This window comes from Sturnira hondurensis, unplaced genomic scaffold (assembly GCF_014824575.4).
Source record: "Sturnira hondurensis isolate 20B ecotype Veracruz unplaced genomic scaffold, ASM1482457v3 Scaffold0001221, whole genome shotgun sequence".
Lineage (NCBI taxonomy): Eukaryota > Metazoa > Chordata > Mammalia > Chiroptera > Phyllostomidae > Sturnira > Sturnira hondurensis.
Window position 1 is genome coordinate 2,629,735 of NW_028073852.1, and position 20,120 is coordinate 2,649,854.

The 20,120-nt window shown below is 55.0% G+C and overlaps 2 protein-coding genes across 4 annotated transcripts; both read right to left on the reverse strand.

Annotated features, from left to right (window-relative positions):
• Positions 1–208: 208 nt before the first annotated feature.
• Positions 209–10,694, reverse strand: BIRC5 (baculoviral IAP repeat containing 5). The gene is made up of 4 exons (XM_037064434.1): positions 10,485–10,694; positions 10,253–10,362; positions 3,726–3,843; positions 209–694 (listed from the first exon to the last, which is right to left on the reverse strand). Exons 1-4 carry the CDS (start codon positions 10,593–10,595, stop codon positions 605–607), a joined length of 429 nt encoding a protein of 142 aa, XP_036920329.1. The 5' UTR covers positions 10,596–10,694; the 3' UTR covers positions 209–604.
• AFMID (arylformamidase) lies at positions 9,810–19,998 on the reverse strand. Of its 3 annotated transcripts, XR_005069165.1 has the most exons (12): positions 19,874–19,993; positions 18,176–18,266; positions 16,187–16,291; positions 16,056–16,104; positions 14,996–15,081; positions 14,830–14,902; positions 14,536–14,633; positions 14,185–14,263; positions 13,927–14,068; positions 13,622–13,726; positions 12,515–12,607; positions 9,810–9,837 (listed from the first exon to the last, which is right to left on the reverse strand). XR_005069165.1 is itself a non-coding variant. In XM_037064396.1 (11 exons), the coding sequence occupies exons 1-11, from the start codon at positions 19,931–19,933 to the stop codon at positions 12,572–12,574; spliced, it is 924 nt and encodes a 307-aa protein (XP_036920291.1). In that variant the 5' UTR covers positions 19,934–19,993; the 3' UTR covers positions 12,075–12,571. The 3 variants fall into 3 exon arrangements, 2 of the variants coding, with proteins under 2 accessions (XP_036920291.1, XP_036920290.1); XM_037064396.1 differs by lacking the exon at positions 9,810–9,837 and having other exon boundaries at positions 12,075–12,607; XM_037064395.1 differs by lacking the exons at positions 9,810–9,837; positions 12,515–12,607 and adding an exon at positions 12,996–13,498 and having other exon boundaries at positions 19,874–19,998.
• Between the last annotated feature and the right edge of the window lie 122 nt (positions 19,999–20,120).

Consider the following 20,120-nt stretch of genomic DNA (forward strand, 5'->3'; position numbering starts at 1 on the left):
GTGGGCAGGGCCCCCGTACAGTCTGGAGAGCCTGGGCTCAGTGCCGCCAGCTGCCCCCGCAAAGCCTGGAAGAGGCCACAAAGTAATGGAGCAGGTGAGGAGAGCCCTTCCCACACACGCGCGAGGCCTGGCAGGCCAGGGTGCTGCGGGCCTGTCCAAGTGACATCCTACAGAGCATGGGGGGTCACAAGAAACGCACACAGTGAACTCAGATTATGCAAATGACATTTTAAATGGCACCCTTAATTCTGTTTGTCCAGGAACAACGGACCTATGATTGCATTCACGTCGGGTCTCCGAGGCCAGGGCCAGGCAACGGGAGGCCCCGCCACTTTCCCCGGGGAGGACTCTGCCCACGTGACTGAGCGGCTCGCCTTCCACCTTGGCTGCATCCAGTGCCGACGCCGCAAGGACTCCGGAGGAAAAGGGGTCAGTCACCAGTCTCGGTGACACCAGAGGCGAGAACTGAAGTAGCCCGCGGCCCCACTTCCAAGGGAAAAAAAATACAGTTTAAATGTTCTCATGTCAAAGTCGCGAGGTTCTCCTCACTTAAGGCACCGCGACCGAGGGGCCGCAGCCCACCCAGAGGAGAGTGGGCGGGGCCTCACTTCCGGGCTCCCAGCTGCTCGATGGCGCAGCGGACCTGCTTTGCAGTTTCTTCAAATTCTTTCTGCTTGCTGGTGGCCTCCTTTGCCTGGAAGTAAAGAACAGACTCGTGAAATCGAATCAACAGCTTCCAAATCACAGGCTGGTTGATAAGCCCAGGGAGACCGGAGCCCAGAACTGCGTCTGCCTGGGTCGCCCTGCGAGCCCGGCAGAGCCCTGCCCTCCGCGTCACTGTCGCCCTGCCCGCCCCCCGCCCCCCGAAAGGCCCGAGCCCCGCCCCTGCCCGGGCTGGGGTGGGGGTGGGGGGCTGTCAGCATTAGCTTTCTCCTGAGACACACAAACCTCGGCCTCCAGCCTCCCCTAAATCCAGCCCCCGACCACCACTCCCACCACTCCGCTGCGGGTTCGCCGCGGAGAGGGCGGGGAGGGCGGCGCCAAGGCAGTCGGCCGGCCAACCGGGGACTGGGCCTGCCTCGGGTTCACCCTCCTCGTTGCCTGTCCCTCTGAAAACCAACAACTTTCTCAGGGTACGTGTTTTCTACGAAGAAAAACCATACAGGCTAACGCTGTAAAGGTTAACGTTGTAAAGGTTGCTTTCAACATGTGCGCTTTTGTATGTTAAATATCGCCCCGTGTATAATAAGGCTTGCTTTAAAATTAAAGAAGGAAACACTGACAGGACCATGAGACGGCAGCGCTCGACGGGTGGGGGCGGGTGGGGGCCTGGCAACACACCTGCCGGCCACGCCCGGGAGACCCTGGCCGAGCCCCAGAGATCCTGCGCACGCGGGGGGCCCAAACCCGTCGCGCCCTGTAACACGGAGGGCAGCGGCTTCCTTCCCCACATTTTCAGTGGAGGGGGTAGGGGTAAAAAACCCCAAGACACTTGGTGTCTGGAACTGCAAGAAAATCCGCCAGCGAACCCGCGCCAGCCGCCCCCACCCGCGCTGTGCCCCGACCACACTGGTCACCAAGCGGGGCTCCCAGAGGGGGCCCTCCACTGGTTCCCAGACGGAGTTTCCTCCCGGGAGGACTTGCGTTCGCCGTGGCTCTATCTCACTTCCCCTTCCCCCCATGACAGACGGACGGACAGACGCAGCTGCAGGAGTGGAGCCGCCCGCCACCCAGACGGTGTCCCTGCCGCACCCACCGCAGCAGCCCCCACAGGTGGGTCTGGGGGCCTCAGAGGCACACTGCGCTGCGACGAGTGCCCGGTTCCGTCTCCAGGGGCTGCCCGTCGCTTCCTCTTGTTGTAACAGAGCCTCTGACCCACGGAGTCTCGCACTCGCACTGTGCGGTGCCCTCACATGGCTGACTTAACACATGGCTCCCAGTAGCAGCTCCCTCCCGTCTGCCCTACAGAAGAGATGGCTCGCACACCAGCCCACCTCAAGGAGCCAGGTCTCCAGACGGACCCCCAGGGCTGAGTGTGATGTGGATAGCCCCCTCCCCCATCACACCGGTCCCGGCACCGGCTCTGGGCCCAGCCCTCACCATCCATTCACACGGGGACACCAGGGGACCTGGCTTTGTATCAGTGACAAGTTGTTTGCACCAAGCCTCCCAGCTGTCTGGTGCCCTAAAGCAGACCTATCCAGCAGAACTTTCTGCCCGGGGCACTGCCTGGCGCAGCAGCACTGCGGGGAGCGTGGCAGTGCGGCTGGAGCTCCGCTTGGGAGACCGTGACCTCGACCCTGTGGGCCTGGGCTGCGCTGCCAGCCCGCCTTGCATATCGCAGAAAACGTTCCCACTGCGTAAGTTCCATAAACCAATTAGGTTCGAATAGCTTAACTAACCTTTCTACTCTTCTTTAAAATACGTACACTTTTAAGTGAACTGGAAGTAAATATACCCTGTAGAAGCCTATGTTGTTCGTCTGTAACTAAACAGGTAAAAACTCACGGGTTGTTTTAAGTATCCTGTATTCAGGCTCTGGGGGGACAAACACCAGTTGCTGAATGATCGCTGGCCACGCAGCAGATGCGGACCGTGCCCTGGTGAGCTCCCTCCCCAGCAGGCTGCCCAAATACATCCGCTGGGCCACAGGGTCCCCAAGTGCTCGGGCGCTGCCTGGGCCTGTCCCAGCCAAGTGTCTTCCTGTTGGTCGCAACCACCGCAGCTGCTTTGTCCTTCTCAGTGTCGCACTGCCACTCCAGCCACTCCAGCCTCGCCAGCCTCGCCCCCAGCGCCACCCCCCACCCCCGTCTACTCTGCTCCACTTTCTCCCAGCTGCTCCCCAACCCCACACCGGGCGTCCCTCACCTAGAGCCGGGTGGCCGAGGTACACTCTGGCCAGTTCCCGCCCAGCCTGTTACTGCACAGCCTTTGGGTCTTTACCTTTGTAAACAGTTGTGAGAAACAAAAGCCAAAGAGAACGCTGTCTCAGAGACCACGTGGCCTATGCATTCTGCCGCAGCAGCGATCCAGGGCGGCAGGCACAGTGTGGGGGCCTCTCCAGCCCCCCGCCACGGCCTTCCTGTGAGCAGACAGCGCTCCCCGAGCTGGGCCTGCGAGGGACCGAAACGACCAGGACACAGGACAGCCGCCGGAGCTGTGCTACAAGGCTATCAGAACGCATCCATGGTCCTCTGCAGGGCTGCCAGGCCGAGCAAATAAAGGCAGAGGGCCCCCAGTGAAGTCTCACCCTCGCACGCATATTTCTTACGGACCGCCCATCAAACGTGAGCGGCCCTCAAGGATCACGCGTGGGCACTGGAAGTCAGGCTTCCTCAGCAACCCTTCCCCTCTGTGACTGGCGGCTCAGAGCTTCACTCTCCCGATCTCCCAGTTACCCTGGCTGCCCGCACCCCACACCCACCTGCAGAAGGCCCCTCACGTTCCAGTGGGACCAGCGCCTTTTCCACAGGGCACGCTCTGCCAGGTGCCCCCTACCCATTTCCCCCGCTATCACGCGACACCCACCTCCCATCTAGACTGTGACGCCAGCAGAGGGCACCCCGGCTGCGGACACCTTTCCGGGGGGCACCACCATGCCCTGTGCGCCTGCACACCTGCAGCTGAGCATCGTCAGAAACTCAGGTGTGTGAGGGGCTGGGAAGGTCAGGGCTGAAGACCCCAAGAGGGGTTGGCTGGGGACTCGTACTGCAAATCATACGTACTATTTTGTTCTTGGCTCTTTCTTTGTCCAGTTTCAAGAATTCCCCGAGGGTTAATTCTTCACACGCCTTCTTCAGAGACAGGAAAGCGCAGCCAGGCGAGTGCTTTTTATGTTCCGCCCTGGAAAGCCAGCACAGGACACGGGGACTGGAGCATCGGTAAAGGGAGGGGCGACAGTGCATCTTACGGCCCCTCGCCCGCCACGCGCCCCATCTCCCTTCCGGACTTCTGCTAGGCAGGCAGAGCAAACTGAGGCCCAAAGTGGACCGAACCAGCGCCAGGTGCCAGGCCTCCTTCCCCCGTAGCCGGTCTGAGCACCCCCTCTGTGGGAGCCGCCCCCCAGTCCTCCCGCCGAGGTTCATCGCCTGGAGCCCTTCAGCCAGGGTGGGCGGAGTGCTCCACACTGCAGTCCAGAGCTGTCACAGTCGGGTGCCCCTAGGACCCCCAGGGGACAGCTGGAAGCAGTCTCATTCACTGGTGTTGTCACATCATCTGCTGGCTTGGATGCGGACAGCCCTCTGGCCTGCACCCTCGTTTCCTGCCTGGGGAACTAGCTCTTCGGAGCGCACAGCACTGGACTGGCACAGCGCTGGGACGGACGCACAGCCTCATGACGTCCACGGTGACAGCCAACAGTAATTAGAATCTGCAGGTAAGCCAGCATTTAGGGACACCACCAGGGGTACTCTCCCCAGGAGCCCCGGCACGCTCACCGCCAGGGCAAACACATGTCCCGCCCACAGCAAGAAACGACTGGGTTGAGTCTCTACAGGAAAACACAGTTAAAGTCGTACAAACGATCGGTTCTGATGGGGGGAGAGGTGATAAAAGAATGTGGCATCGCATGGTAGAAAGACAGCTGCCGCGCTCTCCCTCAGTCCGCACACGCACAGAATTCCGGGCCTTACAGAGCAAAATCCGAAACACCAGGGAAGTGGACCACTTCAACCATCGGGGGTCGCAGCTGATCTGAGAGATACAAACTCTTTTCTGAAACATCGGTTCGTATATCGGGTGCACAAGTTCAAGGTCACGACTAGCTGTGTGTGACTAATGTCAAGCCATAACATGTAAGCCATCCGTTTGGTTATAAAGCGTGTTCCATAAGGGAGTGTGACATTCACCAGCGAACTGTATGAGATGCCGCGGACTCCGAGGTCCGTGTTGCTGCCGCTGGTTTTTGGTTTGGTGTGTGCGTGTGTGCGTGTGTGTGTACTTTGAAGTCAGTGTTGTGGTTTTTTCCATTTGCCACTGAAAAGGCTGGAAGAATGTATCAAGTGGATGATCCAAGAGACAGGGAAGGACTTCAGCGAATGCTACTCTCGCCCGATGAAGAGAGAGAGTCGGACGCGAAAATGAAAGTGATTCAGAAGAAGACGACGACGACCACGCGGAAGTTTGTCCAGGAGATTCGGATACTGAGCAAGATGTTTCTAGTGAAGAAAGTGAAGACGAATCAGCTGTGAACAAAGAGGTTTTTTTTTGGAAAGGATAAAGAATCAAAATGGAGGAAAAATCCAAGAAGGCAAATTAGGAAACAGCCACAGGATATTTTGTGTCAACTGACATTAGTTCGGCCAAACGCAAAAAATGCCAAGGACTTGGAACTTCTTTATCATAGATAACATTTTAGACCTAGTTTATTACACAAACATAAATACATCAGCTCTGTCTCGGGCTGGTTTTCGTGAGAACGATGCTCGACACAGAGGCCCCTCACATCCGGCTGGTTTACGGGCGGCTCGCCCGACCTGCAGGTGTTGGGGGCTACGGGTGGTGGGGGCTGAACTTGGACTCACCATCTCTTTATGGAGACTTCGATTTATTCATAATTGTATCAGGTTTAATGCAAAGTTACCCGCTTAGAACAAACACCAGAAAGCGGACAAATCAGCGGCCGCGAGAGTTTCTCAGCATTTGTAGAGAACTGCAATCATGTCACTCGGGGGCAGGAGGTACCATGGGCGCGACGTAACCTGGATTTCGAGGCAGATGTGGGTTTAGAAAACCCCAGGCAAACCCAGTGAACACGGCATAAAATTATTGCTATGGGGGATTCAAACATATTTTACACGGGAGACCTGGACGGCTATGCTGGCAAGCAGCCCAGGGGCCGCACTGGAAAGGAGCCAGCAGACGCGTCTGCAGACGGGCAGACCCGTGTGCTCGCTGGGATGTGACAGGACGACGGGTAACTAACTGGGTCACTGACTCGACCCTCATCTCTGACTTGAAAAAGAAGCGACTTTCACACGGAGGCACTGCTTGTAAGAAGAAACCCCAACAATGCCCTGAATTCGTGTCTTCTAAAAACAGGCTTTGGTGCAGACTGCACCCTTGCATCTCGTACACCCCAAAAGGGAAAAAACATAATTAATGGCATTTTGATGACACTGGAAGTTTAGATTCGCAAAATACTGACAAAATGGAATATTACAACCAAGCCAAGTCAGGAGTCGACTGCCAACAGGAACCAGTCAGCAGGGACGCATGAGGCGGCCAGGAACATCAGGCGGTGGCCCATGGTTGTCTCCCACACGGTTTGGAATGCGGCAGAAATAAACGCTCGGGCTACGCACATGCTGCACGGCAATGTGAAAATAGGGCACAGAACATTTACCGCAATCCTGTAACACAGTTGGTGTCAGAACACAAAAAGGTGTTTGGAAATCTCTACAAGTACGCACAAGGCTTCGCACCCAAAACTCCATCGATTTCAAACTCAAATGGAAGAAAATTCTAACAACAGCACACATACAGCTCCCTCAACAAGCAGGAAGAGAAAAGGATGTGTTCAGTACTATGCACCCAAAATGAGTCGCTTATCAAAATATTTTTGCAGCCCTGGCTGGTGTGGCTCAGTGGACTGAGTTCCGGCCTGAGAACCAAAGGGTGGTGGGTTCAATTCCCAGTCAGGGCACAAGCCTGTGGTGCGGGCCAGGTCCCCAGTAGGGGGTGTGCAAGAGGCAACTGACTGTTTCACACAAGATTTCTCTCTCTCTTTCTCCCTCCCTTTTCCTCTTTCTAACAGTAAATAAATAAAATCCTTAAGAAATATTTCTGACAGAAAGCTGTACTTGAACAAGAATTAAATAAAAAATTATTATAAAAAAGAAAAAAAAATATTTCTGCAAGTGTTGTGAGGATTCACGCCCTGAGCACAGCGCTGTCATCTGTGATGACAGTTACTGACACTTTGCAAGGCTGACTGCTGAAGATTCTAATTCATGAGTGTCAAAGACATATTTGGCTGTATTTTTTTTTGCCGTATCCATGTTTCTGTTCTTTGAAAAGAGAATTTCTTATTATGTTTTCATATTCCTTTGTATAATAATTTCTAGACTGTAAGTGAAAACCCCAAAATCAAGTATTTTATTACATAAACACAACAAATGCAAATTCGCAGTGTTTTAAATTTTTTTGCATTTCAGCACATATTAGTTACGGATGTATTTCTCATATGGATGCAGGTGCCCAACGCTGCAATTTTTTTTACCTCAACCTCCACAGGGTTAAATGGGTGTTTTTTGTGGCGTGTGAGTGATGGCTCAACAAAGCTTAGGATTTAAAAACTGCAACAAGAGGACTTCCGGCCAAGATGGAGGTGTAGGTGGAAACACCATGTGTCCTCGCACAACCAAGTTTAAAGACAACAAAGATTGAGCAACAAAAACGCAACCAAAACAGACAGAAAATTGAACTATACAAAAGTCCGACAACAACAAACCATTCATCTAGACCGGTAAGAGGGGTGGAGTCAGCAGCTGGCGCATAGGGGTCTCGAAGGAAAAAGTGACCGGACCGACCCAGGTGTGGGGTGGCAACGGGGGGACCCAGTGAGGGCGCAAGGCGGCTGGCTGACCTTAGTCACACATTTGTGCGCAGATAAACCAGGTGAAAAAATGGACAGTGAGACAGACTGCGCAACCCAGGGCCCCAGCGCCGGGAAATAAAGCCTAAAAGCACCAACTGGAAAAACTTTCGGGGGTCAAGGTGCCAGGAGAGGCTCTCAGGCTCACAGAGAGTTTGTTGGAGAGACCCACAAGGTCCTGGAGGGTGCACAGGCCCACACACCTAGGAACCAGCACCAGAGGGGCGCAATATGCTTGTGTGAAGCAGCAGAGGGGTCTGAAATTCGAGAGAGGGCAGAACAAATGCCATTGCCCCTCTCTGACCCCACCCCCACATACAGCGCCACAACCCAGCAACTGGGTTGCCCCGCCCCGGGGAACACCTAAGGTTCCACACCTCATACGTAACAGGCGAGAACAGACCAAAATATTATGGCTCAAGAACTACAGGTCAAAGCCCCAGAGCCAATACTTTTAAGCGACCAAGAGATAGTCAACCTCTCAGACACACAGTTCAAAGCACTGGTGATCAGGATGCTGCTCACAGAACTAGTTGATTTTAGTCACAAATTAAAGGAACATATGAAGGCTAAACTGATTGAAACGAAGGGAAATGCACAGGAAACCAATAGTGACGGAAAGGAAACTGGGACAAAAATCAATCGAGTGGACCAGAAAGAAGAAAGAAATGATCAGACAGAAAAGAATGAAGGAACAAGAATTCAAAAAAATGAGGAGAGGCTTAGGAACCTCCAGGACATCTTTAAAGATGTTCCAACATCTGAATTATCAGGGTTCCAGAAGGGGGAAGAGGAAAAGCCACGAGTGGAAAACTTATTTGAACAAATAATAAAGGAGAACTTCTCCAGTCTGGCAAAAGAAATAGACTTCCAGGAAATCCAGGAAGCTCAGAGAGTCCCAAAGAAGGTGGACCCAAGGAGGAACACACCAAGGCACATCATAATTACATTACCCAAGATTAAAAATAAGAAGAGTCATGGCCCTGGCTGGTGTNCGGGTGGAAGGGATTGAAGGGGGGAATAGAACAACTGTAATGGTATAATCAATAAAATATATTTAAAAAAAAAAAAAGAAGTGAAACAACAAATTGACCTCTCTCCCTCTCCCGCCCCCTCTCTAAAATCAATCAATAAAAATGTTTTAAAAATGAAAAAAAAAAAAAAAAAAAAAAAAAAAAAAAAAAAAAAAAATAAGAAGAGTCGCCCTGGCTGGTGTAGCTCAGTGGATTGAGCGCGGGCCTGCAAACCAGACAATCGCGGTTCGATTCCCAGTCAGGACACATGCCTGGGTTGCGGGCCAGTCCCCAGCAGGGGACACACCAGAGGCAACCATACATTGATGTTCCTCTCCCTCTCTCCTTCCCTTCCCCTCTAAAGATAAATAAACAAAATCTTAAAAAAAAAAAAAGCCCTGGCTGGTGTAGCTCAGTGGATTGAGCACGGGCCTGTGAACCAGATAATCGCGGTTCGATTCCCAGTCAGGGCACATGCTTGGGTTGCAGGCCAGTTCCCTGCAGGGGATGCACGAGAAGCAACCATACATTGATATTTCCTTCCTCTCTCCTTCCCTTCCCCTCTAAAGATAAATAAATAAAATTAAAAAAAAAAAGAAGTGAAAAAAAAATAATAAAAAAAAAATAGAAGCAGCAAGAGATAAGGAGACAGTTACCTACAAAGGAGTTCCCATCAGACTGTCAGCTGACCTCTCAAAAGAGACCTTATAGGCAAGAAGGGGCTGGAAAAAAGTATTCCAAGTCATGAAATCCAAAGACCTACAGCCAAGATTGCTCTATCCAGCAAAAGCTTTCATTTAGAATGGAAGGGCAGATAAAGTGCTTCTCATATAAGGTCAAGTTCAAGGAGTTCATCATCACCAAGCCCTTATTATATGAAATGTTAAAGGGACTTATCTAAGAAAAAGAAGATAAAAAATATGAACAATGAAAGGACAGCAAACTCACAGTTATTAACAACCACACCTAAAACAAAAGCAAACCAAGAGGACAGCTAGATCAGGAGCGGAACCATAGAAATGGAGATCACATGCAGGGTTAGCAACAGGGGAGTGGTAGGAGGAGAAGTGGGGAGAAGGTACAGAGAATAAGTAGCATAGACGGTAGGTAGAAAATAGACAGGGGGAGGGCAAGAATAGTATGGGAAATATAGAATCTAAAGAACTTGTGACACATGGACATAAACTAAAGGGGGGGAATGTGGGGAGAGGGGTGTGCAGGGTGGAGGGGAATGAAGGGGGGGAAATGGGACAACTGTAATGGCATAATCAATAGAATATATTTTTTAAAAAACGGCAACAAGAAAGGCACCTTCACGTCCCTAGGTCACAACACGATCCGCTCCCACGTTCTGTCGACCCTGAAAGGCACCCAGTGCCTACTAGAACGAGCCTCTCTTCAACTCGCCCCCAAGGACATTTGGCCAAATCCGAGGACGAGGCTGAAAGCATCACCCAGGCGCCAGCGCAAAAGGTTCGGCCACTCGCAACAGCTGTTCAGGGCCCCAAATGAGGTCGGAAAACCGCTTCTCCTTCACTAAGGGTCTTCGAAATTCAAACCCTTTTTCCGAGCACAGCTCAAAACAGAAGCCCCGGATGCAGCCGGGCACTCAGGGGCCTAGCCAGGCTGGTTTGGGGGTACTCACATGGGGTCGTCGTCTGGCTCCCAGCCTTCCAGCTCCTTGAAGCACAAGAAACACTGGGCCAAGTCGGGCTCGTTCTCAGTGGGGCAGTGGATGAAGCCGGCCTCGGCCATCTGCGAGGGAGAGCACGGCTCAGACCCGGGCGGGGCGCGGCCGGGGCTCCGGGAGCCCACAGAAGAGCCGGAGGCCTGGGTCGGAGCTCTAGCGCGGGACCCGCGAGGCCCCTCGGTCTCACCTGTTCCGGAGTGCAGGCGCAGCCCTCCAAGAAGGGCCAGTTCTTGAATGTAGCGAGGCGGTGGTCCTTGAGGTAGGGCTTCCAGGTCTCCGGCAACGACGGGGCTCCCATCTCACAGCCACTCCGCCGGCGCCAGGAAGCTACGCTCCGATTCAAATCCGGCGGTTGGCAGTGGCCGAAAAACACGTCCGCAACGCCCCGCTTTTGAATGGGTGAGCGGGCCCCCGCGGCCTTCTGGGAACGCGAAGCTGGGCGGCGTGGAGCATGCTGGGAGTTGTAGTCCTCCTGCTTGGCGCGGCTTTTGCTTCGTGCGAACCTGTTGACCTCGGTCCAGGGTTCTCTTCTTGGACGAAGAGCAAAGAGTGGTGGGGAGTGGAGCCGAGGGTGGGCGGGAGCCCCCGGAATGCACCTAAGGAGGGTCGCCTGTCGAGTACCTATGTAGTAAGCCCTTTCAGTCTGTAAACCCTGGTTTTTATCCGCGCCCAGGCCGGAACCCCCTGGATCCAGCTCCCCCTGCCCTCCTGCCGGATGAGTTGGACCGTGTGCCGAGGCACGTTCATCTGGGCGGCGCATCTTCCGGGGGAAAAGTCCTGTGCATGAAAGCCACAGCGCAACCTCCACCCTCGCTCCAGGGAGCTGTTAACTCGTCTCTCTTCGTCTTCTCACTGGGGCTTTTTTGGAAGACCAGAAGCGGACCCTTAGATCTTTGTTCTTCCCTTTCCATCCGAATTCCTTCGGAATTAACTAGCTCTTCAGTCAATGGCTAGAGCTCTGGGCGGCAGCATACGGATAGTACCTCCATCGTGAGCCTGTTGATGGGCCCTCGGGTTTTAATTTCGTGCCATAATAAATAGTACTGCGATAAGTAGTTTGTGTGAGTATCTGTGTGTTCTGGTACTTTTGCTTCCAGGGGCTAGATGGGTTTCTAGGCTAATGTGCATTTAAAATTTTAATATTTAGCACCAAATTATTCTCCGAGAAGCTGCAGTACGGCTCATTGCCATCCGCGGTGCCTGTTCGCCTTGCCAGCGCCTTTCAGACTTTTGCCAACGTGTACTTTCTGTGCACTTGTCTACTGAGTTGTCCCTCCTTTTCTTATCAGTTTTAGTTCATAGATACGTGATATTAGCCTTCTAGCTGTTAGGTGTTACAACTTGCCACGTTACAGAAGAGAAAATCGAGGTCTGTGCGGCATAAGTGAAGTCCATAGAGGTCATGCAGGCTTCAGAGCTGTTACAAAACAACATTCAACTAAGTAAATTTGAAGATCTGATTGGCTTTATTAAATGATTCATGAATCTGACAGCATCATAACTGAGATATTCCCAGAAACAGATTTCCCATTTTGTATAACAAAATGGGAAAACTTTTCTTTACAAGATTTTATTTATTTTTAGAGAGAGGGGAAGGGAGGAAGAAAGAGAAACATCAATTGGCTGCCCCTCACACGCCCCCTACTGGGCACCTGGCCCACAACCCAGGCATGTACCCCCACTGAGAACTGAACAGAGATCTTTTGGTTTGCAGGCAGACACTCAATCCACTGAGCCACACTCGCCGGGGCAAACAATGGAAAGCTTTTACAGAAAGTAGGGTTCGCAACAAAATCCTTAGGGGGAAAACGTTCATTAGAGTTCAGGGTGACGTGGCTTCTCATTGGCTGAGCTGCAGCACTTTCCATTGGTTGGGCTTGTTGCTGGACGAGAAGGAATCTTCCTCTTTCTTACCCATGTAGTAAGAAATCTTCCTCTTACCCATCGCCTTCCTGTTGGAGATGCAGGGTTAGTCTTTCCCTGACTGGGGTGACTGACTGTGAGTGGTACAGTATGAGACCGTTCCCTACAGGCCTTCCAGATTCCAATTTCAGCTGAGGTTCTGAGCATCACACAGAATGGCCCTGACTGGACAGTCCCTGGAGCCACTCGATGCAGACCAGGGCGCGGCTGTGGAGACCTCTGTTTCTGCTCAGAGCAGTGGGAAGAACAGGCTCTTGCCAGGTTGGGCGGGCAAATGGAGGCTGCGGGCAGCGGGGATGCAGTCAGGCCCTTTGGAGAAGATTCGCAAGTCGGGCGCATGCTGGCTGGGCTTCAGAGGCCATCCTGGAAGATTGTTTTCAGAATAATCTGCAGTGGGGGGAAGACACGAGCCCCAGAATTGGAGAGCTCTTGGGAGGATCTCTTGGAGGACTCTGATCAAACAACCTGCACTATTGGTTGCAGAAACGCAACTCAGGAGTCTTCCCCCACTCTGGTTGGAAAGGTGCTAATGAAGCTCCCGGCCTATGTGCACTGACCTCCCGGTTGCTGCCCCACTAGGTACGACCCACGAGCCAAGAAAGGCTCTGTGTTTCTAAAAAAATATTTTATTTATTTATTTTTAGAGAGAGGGGAAGGGGAGGAGAGAGAGAGAAACACACACTGATGTGTGGCTGCCTCTCACGCACCCCCCACTGGGGACCTGGCCCACAACCCAGGCATGTGCCCTGACTGGGAATCGAACTGGCGACCTTTCAGTGTGCAGGCCAGTGCTCAACCCACTGAGTCATACCAGCCGGAGCTGATCTTCACGATTTGAAAGGGCTCTTGTGGTGAGGATGCTAACTGTGGACTCAGAGCCTGTCAGAGGCGGCAGCTGATTCAAAAGTGAAACTAATCAAGTGCCCACTTGCCCAGAAAAAACAAAAATGTAGTCACTCTTCTGCCAGTTCTGGGGCACATGTTTTTTCCCCAATGTATCCTTTGACTTTAAAAGGGATTTTCCATATTAAAACTGTAATAAACACTTGTACACCGAATTCACCAACCCTTTCCCATGTGGAGTTGGTTTCGCTTTTATGCTGAGACTCAAACAGGCTGACACCACCTGGTTCCTGCCTCCCCGATCCGCAGCCTGTGAAGATCCCTCCTGCGCACCCAGGACCAGCCTCTGCACATCACCTGGGGCTGCTCCAGGGGCAGGTGAAGTGTAGGAAGCAAGTAGGGCACTCGATTCCTTTCATTGGGTCCCCCAACCTCCCAGACACCCAGAAACCTGGGGAAGTGGTTCTCCTGTGCACCCCGCCTCCCCACCTCTCCTTACGCGTAGGGGCCACCGGGAACCCATTCCACTCTGGGGCCACAGTGAAGGGACACGCCTACCTGGTTGAGCACATAGTCCTTCTGCGTTAGTTTCCAGACGATCTCAAAGTGATCCACGTCCTGAAGTTCTTCGAATGACGCTTTCCACCCTGCTCGGCACAGAGTCTGGGCAGGGGCAACGCAGAGGAGGAGGCATGAGGCAGTAGGAGAGGAGGGCTTTCCACCCCCCGCCCAGCATGTGCCGGGGGGCTCACTGAACATCTGCTGAGCGAGGGACTGACGGGGCCACGGGGGTGAAACACACATGAGGATGAGGAGACTGCATGACCCTCCACCTCCAGCCCAAAGCAGGGTGCTCAGGGTACCTGATAGAACTCCCTGGACTGTCGAAGGAATTCGGGGCTGTCATACTGGCCCACAATCACCAGCACGTGGCAGGCTGGACCTGCGGGCTGCCGGGGGGCCGCCTCCAGGAGCCGTTGTGGGCTGGTCCTCTGGGCATCCTCCCTGGTGCGGAGCGGGGGGGGGGGGTGGTGTCAGGACAGAGAGAGAAGCCCATGCCGCACCCCAGCCCCTCCTTCCAGGCTGCGGGCCAGCAGCGGGGTGAGAAGAAAGCGACTCACAGGGTCAGGCGAAGAGGGGCGTTTTGGGAGGTGTGCACAAAGGGTTCCAGGTCGTAGACCCCACTCAGCAGGAAAAGGCCTGCGGAGGTAAAGCAGCCGGGGGTAAGTGGGACCGCCACGCCACCCAGACCAGGTTTCATGCAGGTGACAAGTGGACAAGAGGTGGCCGGCCAAGGGGACCAGACCAGAGCAGGGAGAAGAGAAGAAGCCCACGGGCCCTGCTCCCAGGGCTGAGAGCCCCTGGGTCAAGCCAAGCCAGCTGGGGGGATTCCCAGCAGCTAGTGCAGAGCCTCAGCAGGTAGGGGAGGGGGAAGCTGCCCAGCCAGGGTGGGGTGCGGTCCCCGTGGAGACCTTTGAGGTTGCACATGACTCCATGCTCGGTCCAGTCAACTAGGAGCATCATGGCGGCCAGGTGGGCCCCAGCTGAGTGTCCGCACAGGTAAATTCCCCTGGATGGGGCAGAGCAGTGACAGGTTTGCATTCAGTTTCCCCGAAGCCTCAGGCCAGTACCAAGGAGTCCAGCTTTGTCCTCTGCTCCACAGGCCGGAAGGGTGGCTGGGCTGTATCAAAGAGGCTGTATCCCGGCTCCCTTCCCCACTTTCTCCACCATCATTGGACAAGGGGAAACCATGCCATGATACCCACTCATTGCGCGGGTACTGCTTCTGGACAAAGGCGACGCTCCGCGTTACCTGGTCCACCATCTGGGCCAGGGAGCCTATCCAGAGAGCAAGGGCTGGGTCAGGCTCTGTCAGGGGCTCACTCCCTCCAAAGCTCACCAGCTCCCCGAACCTGCAAGACCACCCATTACCTTTGGGGGCAATGTCATAAGCCACTATCGCCACGGCCACTCCGTGAGCCGTCAGCGGGTTCACCATGAATGCTGACTCGTCTTTACTGTCGAAAGAGACAAAGAGGTGACAACTGTGACAACCACAGGCAGCTCAGCCACCATACTGCCCCTGTGTCCTGTCCTCCCAGAGTGCTGCCCCTCACAGACCCCTCGGGGTGTGGAGAAGGGGGCAGGCTCTGTCCTCGCCATCACACGCAGGCAGTGGGACCTGGGGACTTCATTTAACCCCTAAGCCTGGTCTCCTCATCTGGACAATTATGTTCTTTTGCTTAAGTGCTGTTTTTTTTAATGTATTTTAAATTACTTTTTTATTTTCTTAAAGATTTTATTTATTTACCTTTAGACGGGAAGAGAAGGAGGGAGAGAAACATCAATGTATGGTTGCCTCTCATGCGTCCTCTGCTGGGAACTGGCCTGCAACCCAGGCATGTGCCCTGACTGGGAATCGAACCGCAGTTGTTTGGTTCACAGGCCTGCACTCAATTCACTGAGCTACACCAGCCAGGGCTAAGTACTGTTTTTGAGAACTGCCCTGAAGGGTGACTCACTGTGACTTTCCCTTTGATGACAGAGTGGACTGAACATGCTTCTCACCGGGCACAGCGGGTCAAGTAGTGCTCCCCGAAAAGGTACATCCACATCCTGGCCCCCAGTGCCTCCAAATGTGACCTTACTTGCAAACAGGGTCTTTGTGGATGTGACTAATTATCTTGAGATGAGATCATCCCGAGTTTAGGAGGGGCCCCAAACCTGATGACCGGTGACGTTGCAAGAGAAAAGGGAAGGAGATCCGAGATGCAGACATGCGAAGGCCGCATGGAGACGGGGGCTGAGCAGGGGTGAGGCGGCCGCAGGCCACAGGAGACCAAGAGTCAGAACTCGACCCCAACTCCCTGAGCTCCGATCTCTGGCCCCAGAACTGCGAGCCCGCCCCCCACCCCGTGTGTGGTCATCTGCTGCAGCAGCTGGGGCAAGAGGAATTGCCCTCCATCTCCCCTCTTCCAATTTCCGGACCCACCTGCCACTCTGCCAATACCCTCCATGGAGGAACATGAGGAAAGGCAGGGCTGCAAGACAAGGCAACAGGGCCAGGCTGAGGCAGGGCACAGGGCTGGGCCCTGCCCGGGGCCACCAGCCCCCACTGCTCACCTTCAGACTCTGTCTCCGGGAAGTAGATGTCCAATTTCTCCCCTTCGCCGTCTCTGTAGGGGACATCCAGCAGGTTCCTCCTGGTGGCTCGGGCCCTCTTGGTGGCTGTCTCGGGAAACCAGACAAGCTGCTGTTGGCACAAGCTCAGGGAACAGCAATTTGTATTTTAGGTAGAACCTTTTTGCTAAAAGCACCATGGGGTTGACCAGTTGGCCCTGGCTGTTGTACCCAGGGCCCTGTGCTGGGTCCTGAAGCACTCCACACGCGTGTGGTTACCAGGAGACCAGACTGGCCCGCCCACGTGGGACCCACACTCTCTGCTGACGTCTGCCCAGAAGTGAGTGATCAGGTCTGGGAGGCACCCTTCGACCCAGGCTCCAGCACATTCGTGCGTAGGTGCTTACAGGCGGCGCTGATGAGGGCTGGGGGACTCCACCAGGAGAGGCCAGCTGGTGGGCACTCACCGATGTCACACAGCACCATCCTCCCGCCTCCCCTGCCCCCGTACACTCGCACAGCACCTGCTCCACTCTTACCTGGACGCTCTGCCCAGGGTGGAAGCCGTCAGCAGCTGAGTGAGCTTGGCTAAGTTATCCGACCTCATCGAGTGGGGCCTGGGCTAGGGGCTGTGGGTGAGGCTCTCCCTTGGGGCACAACATGGGCAGGTTGGCACCAGAAACCTCAGTAATGAAGATGGTTACGGCCTGAGTGTTGGTGCCTCCCCCAAGTCCTGTGTTGAGGCCCTGGAAATGGCCCCTTTGGGAGGTGACTGGCGTTAAATGAGGTCCTGAGGGGGCGCCCCGGGATGGGAAAAGCGGCCTTATAAGAGGAAGCAAGACCAGAACTCTCTCTCTGTCCACACGGTGAGGACCTGGAGAAGGTGGCTGTCTGCCAGCCAGGAAGAGAACACTCGCCAGGGAACCACGCTGGCTGGCACCTTGGCCTTGGGCTTCTCGCTTTCAGAACTGTGAGAAGCAGCTTCCTGTTGCGGCAGCCAGCCACCGGGTGGACAGCCTTCTGTGGCAGCTCAGGCAGACCCACACAAAGATTAAGAGTATTTAAAAGCAATTTACATTTTCGAATAAAAGTGAAGGCCCCAAAGTTCACGGTGAAAAAAATCTCGGCGTTGTAAACAGAGACAGGCTCCGCCTGTGCACATGCGTGGCTCTGCTCACCCCCGTGGCCCTAAAGATGTCCCTCATCTATGCAATGGGTCTGCCGCGCCTGCCGCAGTGCTGGGACAGCTGGAGCATGGAGAAAGGAAGGAGGTGACCTGACAGCTGACCACAGGGCTTATGGGGGCATTCCCTAAAGGGTCCCCGAAGGCAGCAGTGGCCACGCTTGTCTTAGCTCCTGCTACTTACGGGTGCCCCCTTATCCCGACAGGATTCCCTCTTCTCCCTCAAGATGAGGACGACACCCAGGTTTTCCACGAGCTCATGCGGGCGTCACTGAACACACAAATATTCACTGAGCAAACGGAGGCGTATTTGGCACAGAGGTGAGCATGTGAGGCAACTTCAAAAGCCCGAGACGCAGCCCACCCACACCAGTTGGGACAGCGTGAGTGCTGGGATAAGCCTAAGCCTGTGCGCCGGGCTGGGCCATCAGGTTAGAGAGCCACGGCCCGCCAGGACCTCTGTTCGCCCTGCTCAAAGAAAGCAGGTCTGCCCACACCAGACTTTCCCGACAGAGGGGAGAGGCTGGCTGCTTCCTTCCTCGAGCTTCCCCCATGAAGCCCGCTTCCCCAGCCCAGCGTGGGTGCCTTGCCCAGCGTGAAAACCACACCACACCACTCTGGAAACACAGGGCAGATTAACCTCGGGGATTAACCTCGACACCCCACTAGCTCACAGGTCTCCAGCACCTGGACTTTGGAACTGCCCTGAGAGCCAGGCTGTGGGGTGGCTCCCCTCTCACCCCTGCCCTTCTGAACCACCGCCATACTCCAAGGTCCACCCCAAGCAGCCACGCACAGGTCCCCTGTACCTTCTATCCCCATCTCCCTGTAGGTCTTCAGGGCTCCCTCCGCTCCCAGTCGGACAACCCATCGGCTGGGCGAGTACTGGTTCTCCAGCTCCTGCAGGACAGACAAGGGCCATCAGGCCGTCGTTCGCCACGCAGGGCCGCAGGGCCGCGCCCCGCCTGCCACGTGCCCCATGTGCCTCTGCCTGGACTCGCCCCTTCCCCGATCTCTAGGGCTCTCACAGTTGCCCTTGGCTTCCTGCAAGCCCTTCCAGTCTCCAGCCTGGGACCCCTCTCCACTCTCCCCCCACTAATTAATGAGGTGCTTGGACCACAACATTGCAGATGCTCTCACATCCATGGCCTAGAGTGACACCACGCTTTTAACCAGCAAACAGCCTTAAAGCGAAGATGAGGCCCCATAAATGTGTCCCGATTAACTCAGACCTCCGGAGGCCCTGGAGCTGGGGTGGCCACTGCAGACAAAGTGACGTGGAGCTGGTCCTCCCCGGAAGGGCACGAGTCTGACCGCAGGGGGACGCAGCACAAGGGAAGGCACAGAGGTGGTAAGGAAGGAATCGGGGGTTGGTCTGGGGGTGCTGACTGGCCAGGCTGCTCGAACACAGAGGCGAGGCTGGGAAGCTGCGGCTGGAGAACCCAAGGTCTTAGTTGAATATCCAACTAAGGTGTTCAGCCGTAGTGCAGGAAGGAACGGGGATTTTGAGAAAGGGCACAGAGGCACAGGAGACTGGGAAATCTGAAGACAGTGTGGCCTCATGGAAAGGTCTTGGGCTCTGCAGTCCACCGGGTGGAGTGCTGCCCAAGTTCCATCACTGAGACCCCGGGCAGCCTTTAGCCTCGTGGTCTCAATTCCTTCATGCGGGCACTGGGCACTGTAACAGCAGCCTCACAAGGTGAAGAGACATAAGGCCTGTAAGCTAAGTAAAATTAACTCCTCAAATGTGCGTGACCTCCTCTTCCTGTTGGACAGGGCTCTCTGCCAGGGGCTCTGGGTCTATGTGGCCTGCTTGTGGGGTGTTCACAGCCATGCCTGGCGCTCTCTGTCACTGCCCTCATCAGCTTCAGTGCTACGATTTATCGTAATGATGCTGCAGTGGATTTCCTATAGTCCTCTGACACTGGGGAGGTGCGTGTGTCGGAGAGACAGGCGCTGGGATTTCTTCCGGGCCTGTCTAGGGCCTGTATCCACGACTTGCATCAGATTCTCAGAGGCGTCCCTGACCGAAGAACCACCGCCTCCAATGCAGGAAGATGAGTCCAGGAATTGTAATCGAAGGGCAGTTAGCGCAGGCGCTCTCCGCGGGTTGTTTCTAACCCTCACAAGCACCCAGCAGTAAGCGCCTGCCTCAGCAGTCGGCCAGAGGTTGCTACGCACATGCTAAGCACTCATCGCACAAGATCAGACCGAGATCAGACCGACGTCAAGGACTTTGCGGACTCCTGTAGCTTATGGATATTCATGGAGCCAGGGCTTCGATTTCCCCTACCTTCAGGTCAGGCCCACAGGCTCACAAAGGCCTTCCTAAAGTGACATCACGGCGCGACATCTCGGCGCTGGAGCTGTCAGTAGTGGGCCCAAAGTGGGCGTTCAGCGGCGCCCACAAGAGTGGTCTAGAGGGCTTCTAAGTTCCCTCCCTAGACCTTCCACCTAATAATCGCTTTAGTGCACTTGGCCCCTGACCCTCGCTCCAAGCCACCCACCTCCTGCGACATCTTCTTCCAGGGAGCCTCGCTCTCGGGACCTCGCCCCGGCACATCCATCTCGGCGTCTGCAATCGGACTCGGCGCCACCCGGCCTGCGCACCAGGGTGGACGGGGCGGGGCGGGCCTGGAGGACCGAGTGCGTGCGCACTCGGGTCCCTGGAGCCCCGCCCCCGCCAGGCCGACCGAGCCCGGCGAGCCAGTGCCGGGTCCCGCCCGGGACGCGGTCGGGCTGCGCGGGAACTCC

What these genes read in the sequence shown, in the direction of transcription:
- BIRC5 (XM_037064434.1), bottom strand. Translation starts at nt 10,595, where the DNA reads ATGGGAGCCCCGTCGTTGCCGGAGACCTGGAAGCCCTACCTCAAGGAC. An exon ending in GCGCCTGCACTCCGGAACAG is followed by an intron (nt 10,363 to 10,484) that starts GTGAGACCGAGG and finishes TCTCCCTCGCAG; the next exon opens with ATGGCCGAGGCCGGCTTCAT. An exon ending in GAGCCAGACGACGACCCCAT is followed by an intron (nt 3,844 to 10,252) that starts GTGAGTACCCCC and finishes CTGGCTTTCCAG; the next exon opens with GGCGGAACATAAAAAGCACT.
- AFMID (XM_037064395.1), bottom strand. Translation starts at nt 19,933, where the DNA reads ATGGATGTGCCGGGGCGAGGTCCCGAGAGCGAGGCTCCCTGGAAGAAG. An exon ending in GGGTATTGGCAGAGTGGCAG is followed by an intron (nt 15,082 to 16,055) that starts GTGGGTCCGGAA and finishes CTCTTTCGACAG; the next exon opens with TAAAGACGAGTCAGCATTCA. An exon ending in AAGCAGTACCCGCGCAATGA is followed by an intron (nt 14,634 to 14,829) that starts GTGGGTATCATG and finishes TGCCCCATCCAG; the next exon opens with GGGAATTTACCTGTGCGGAC.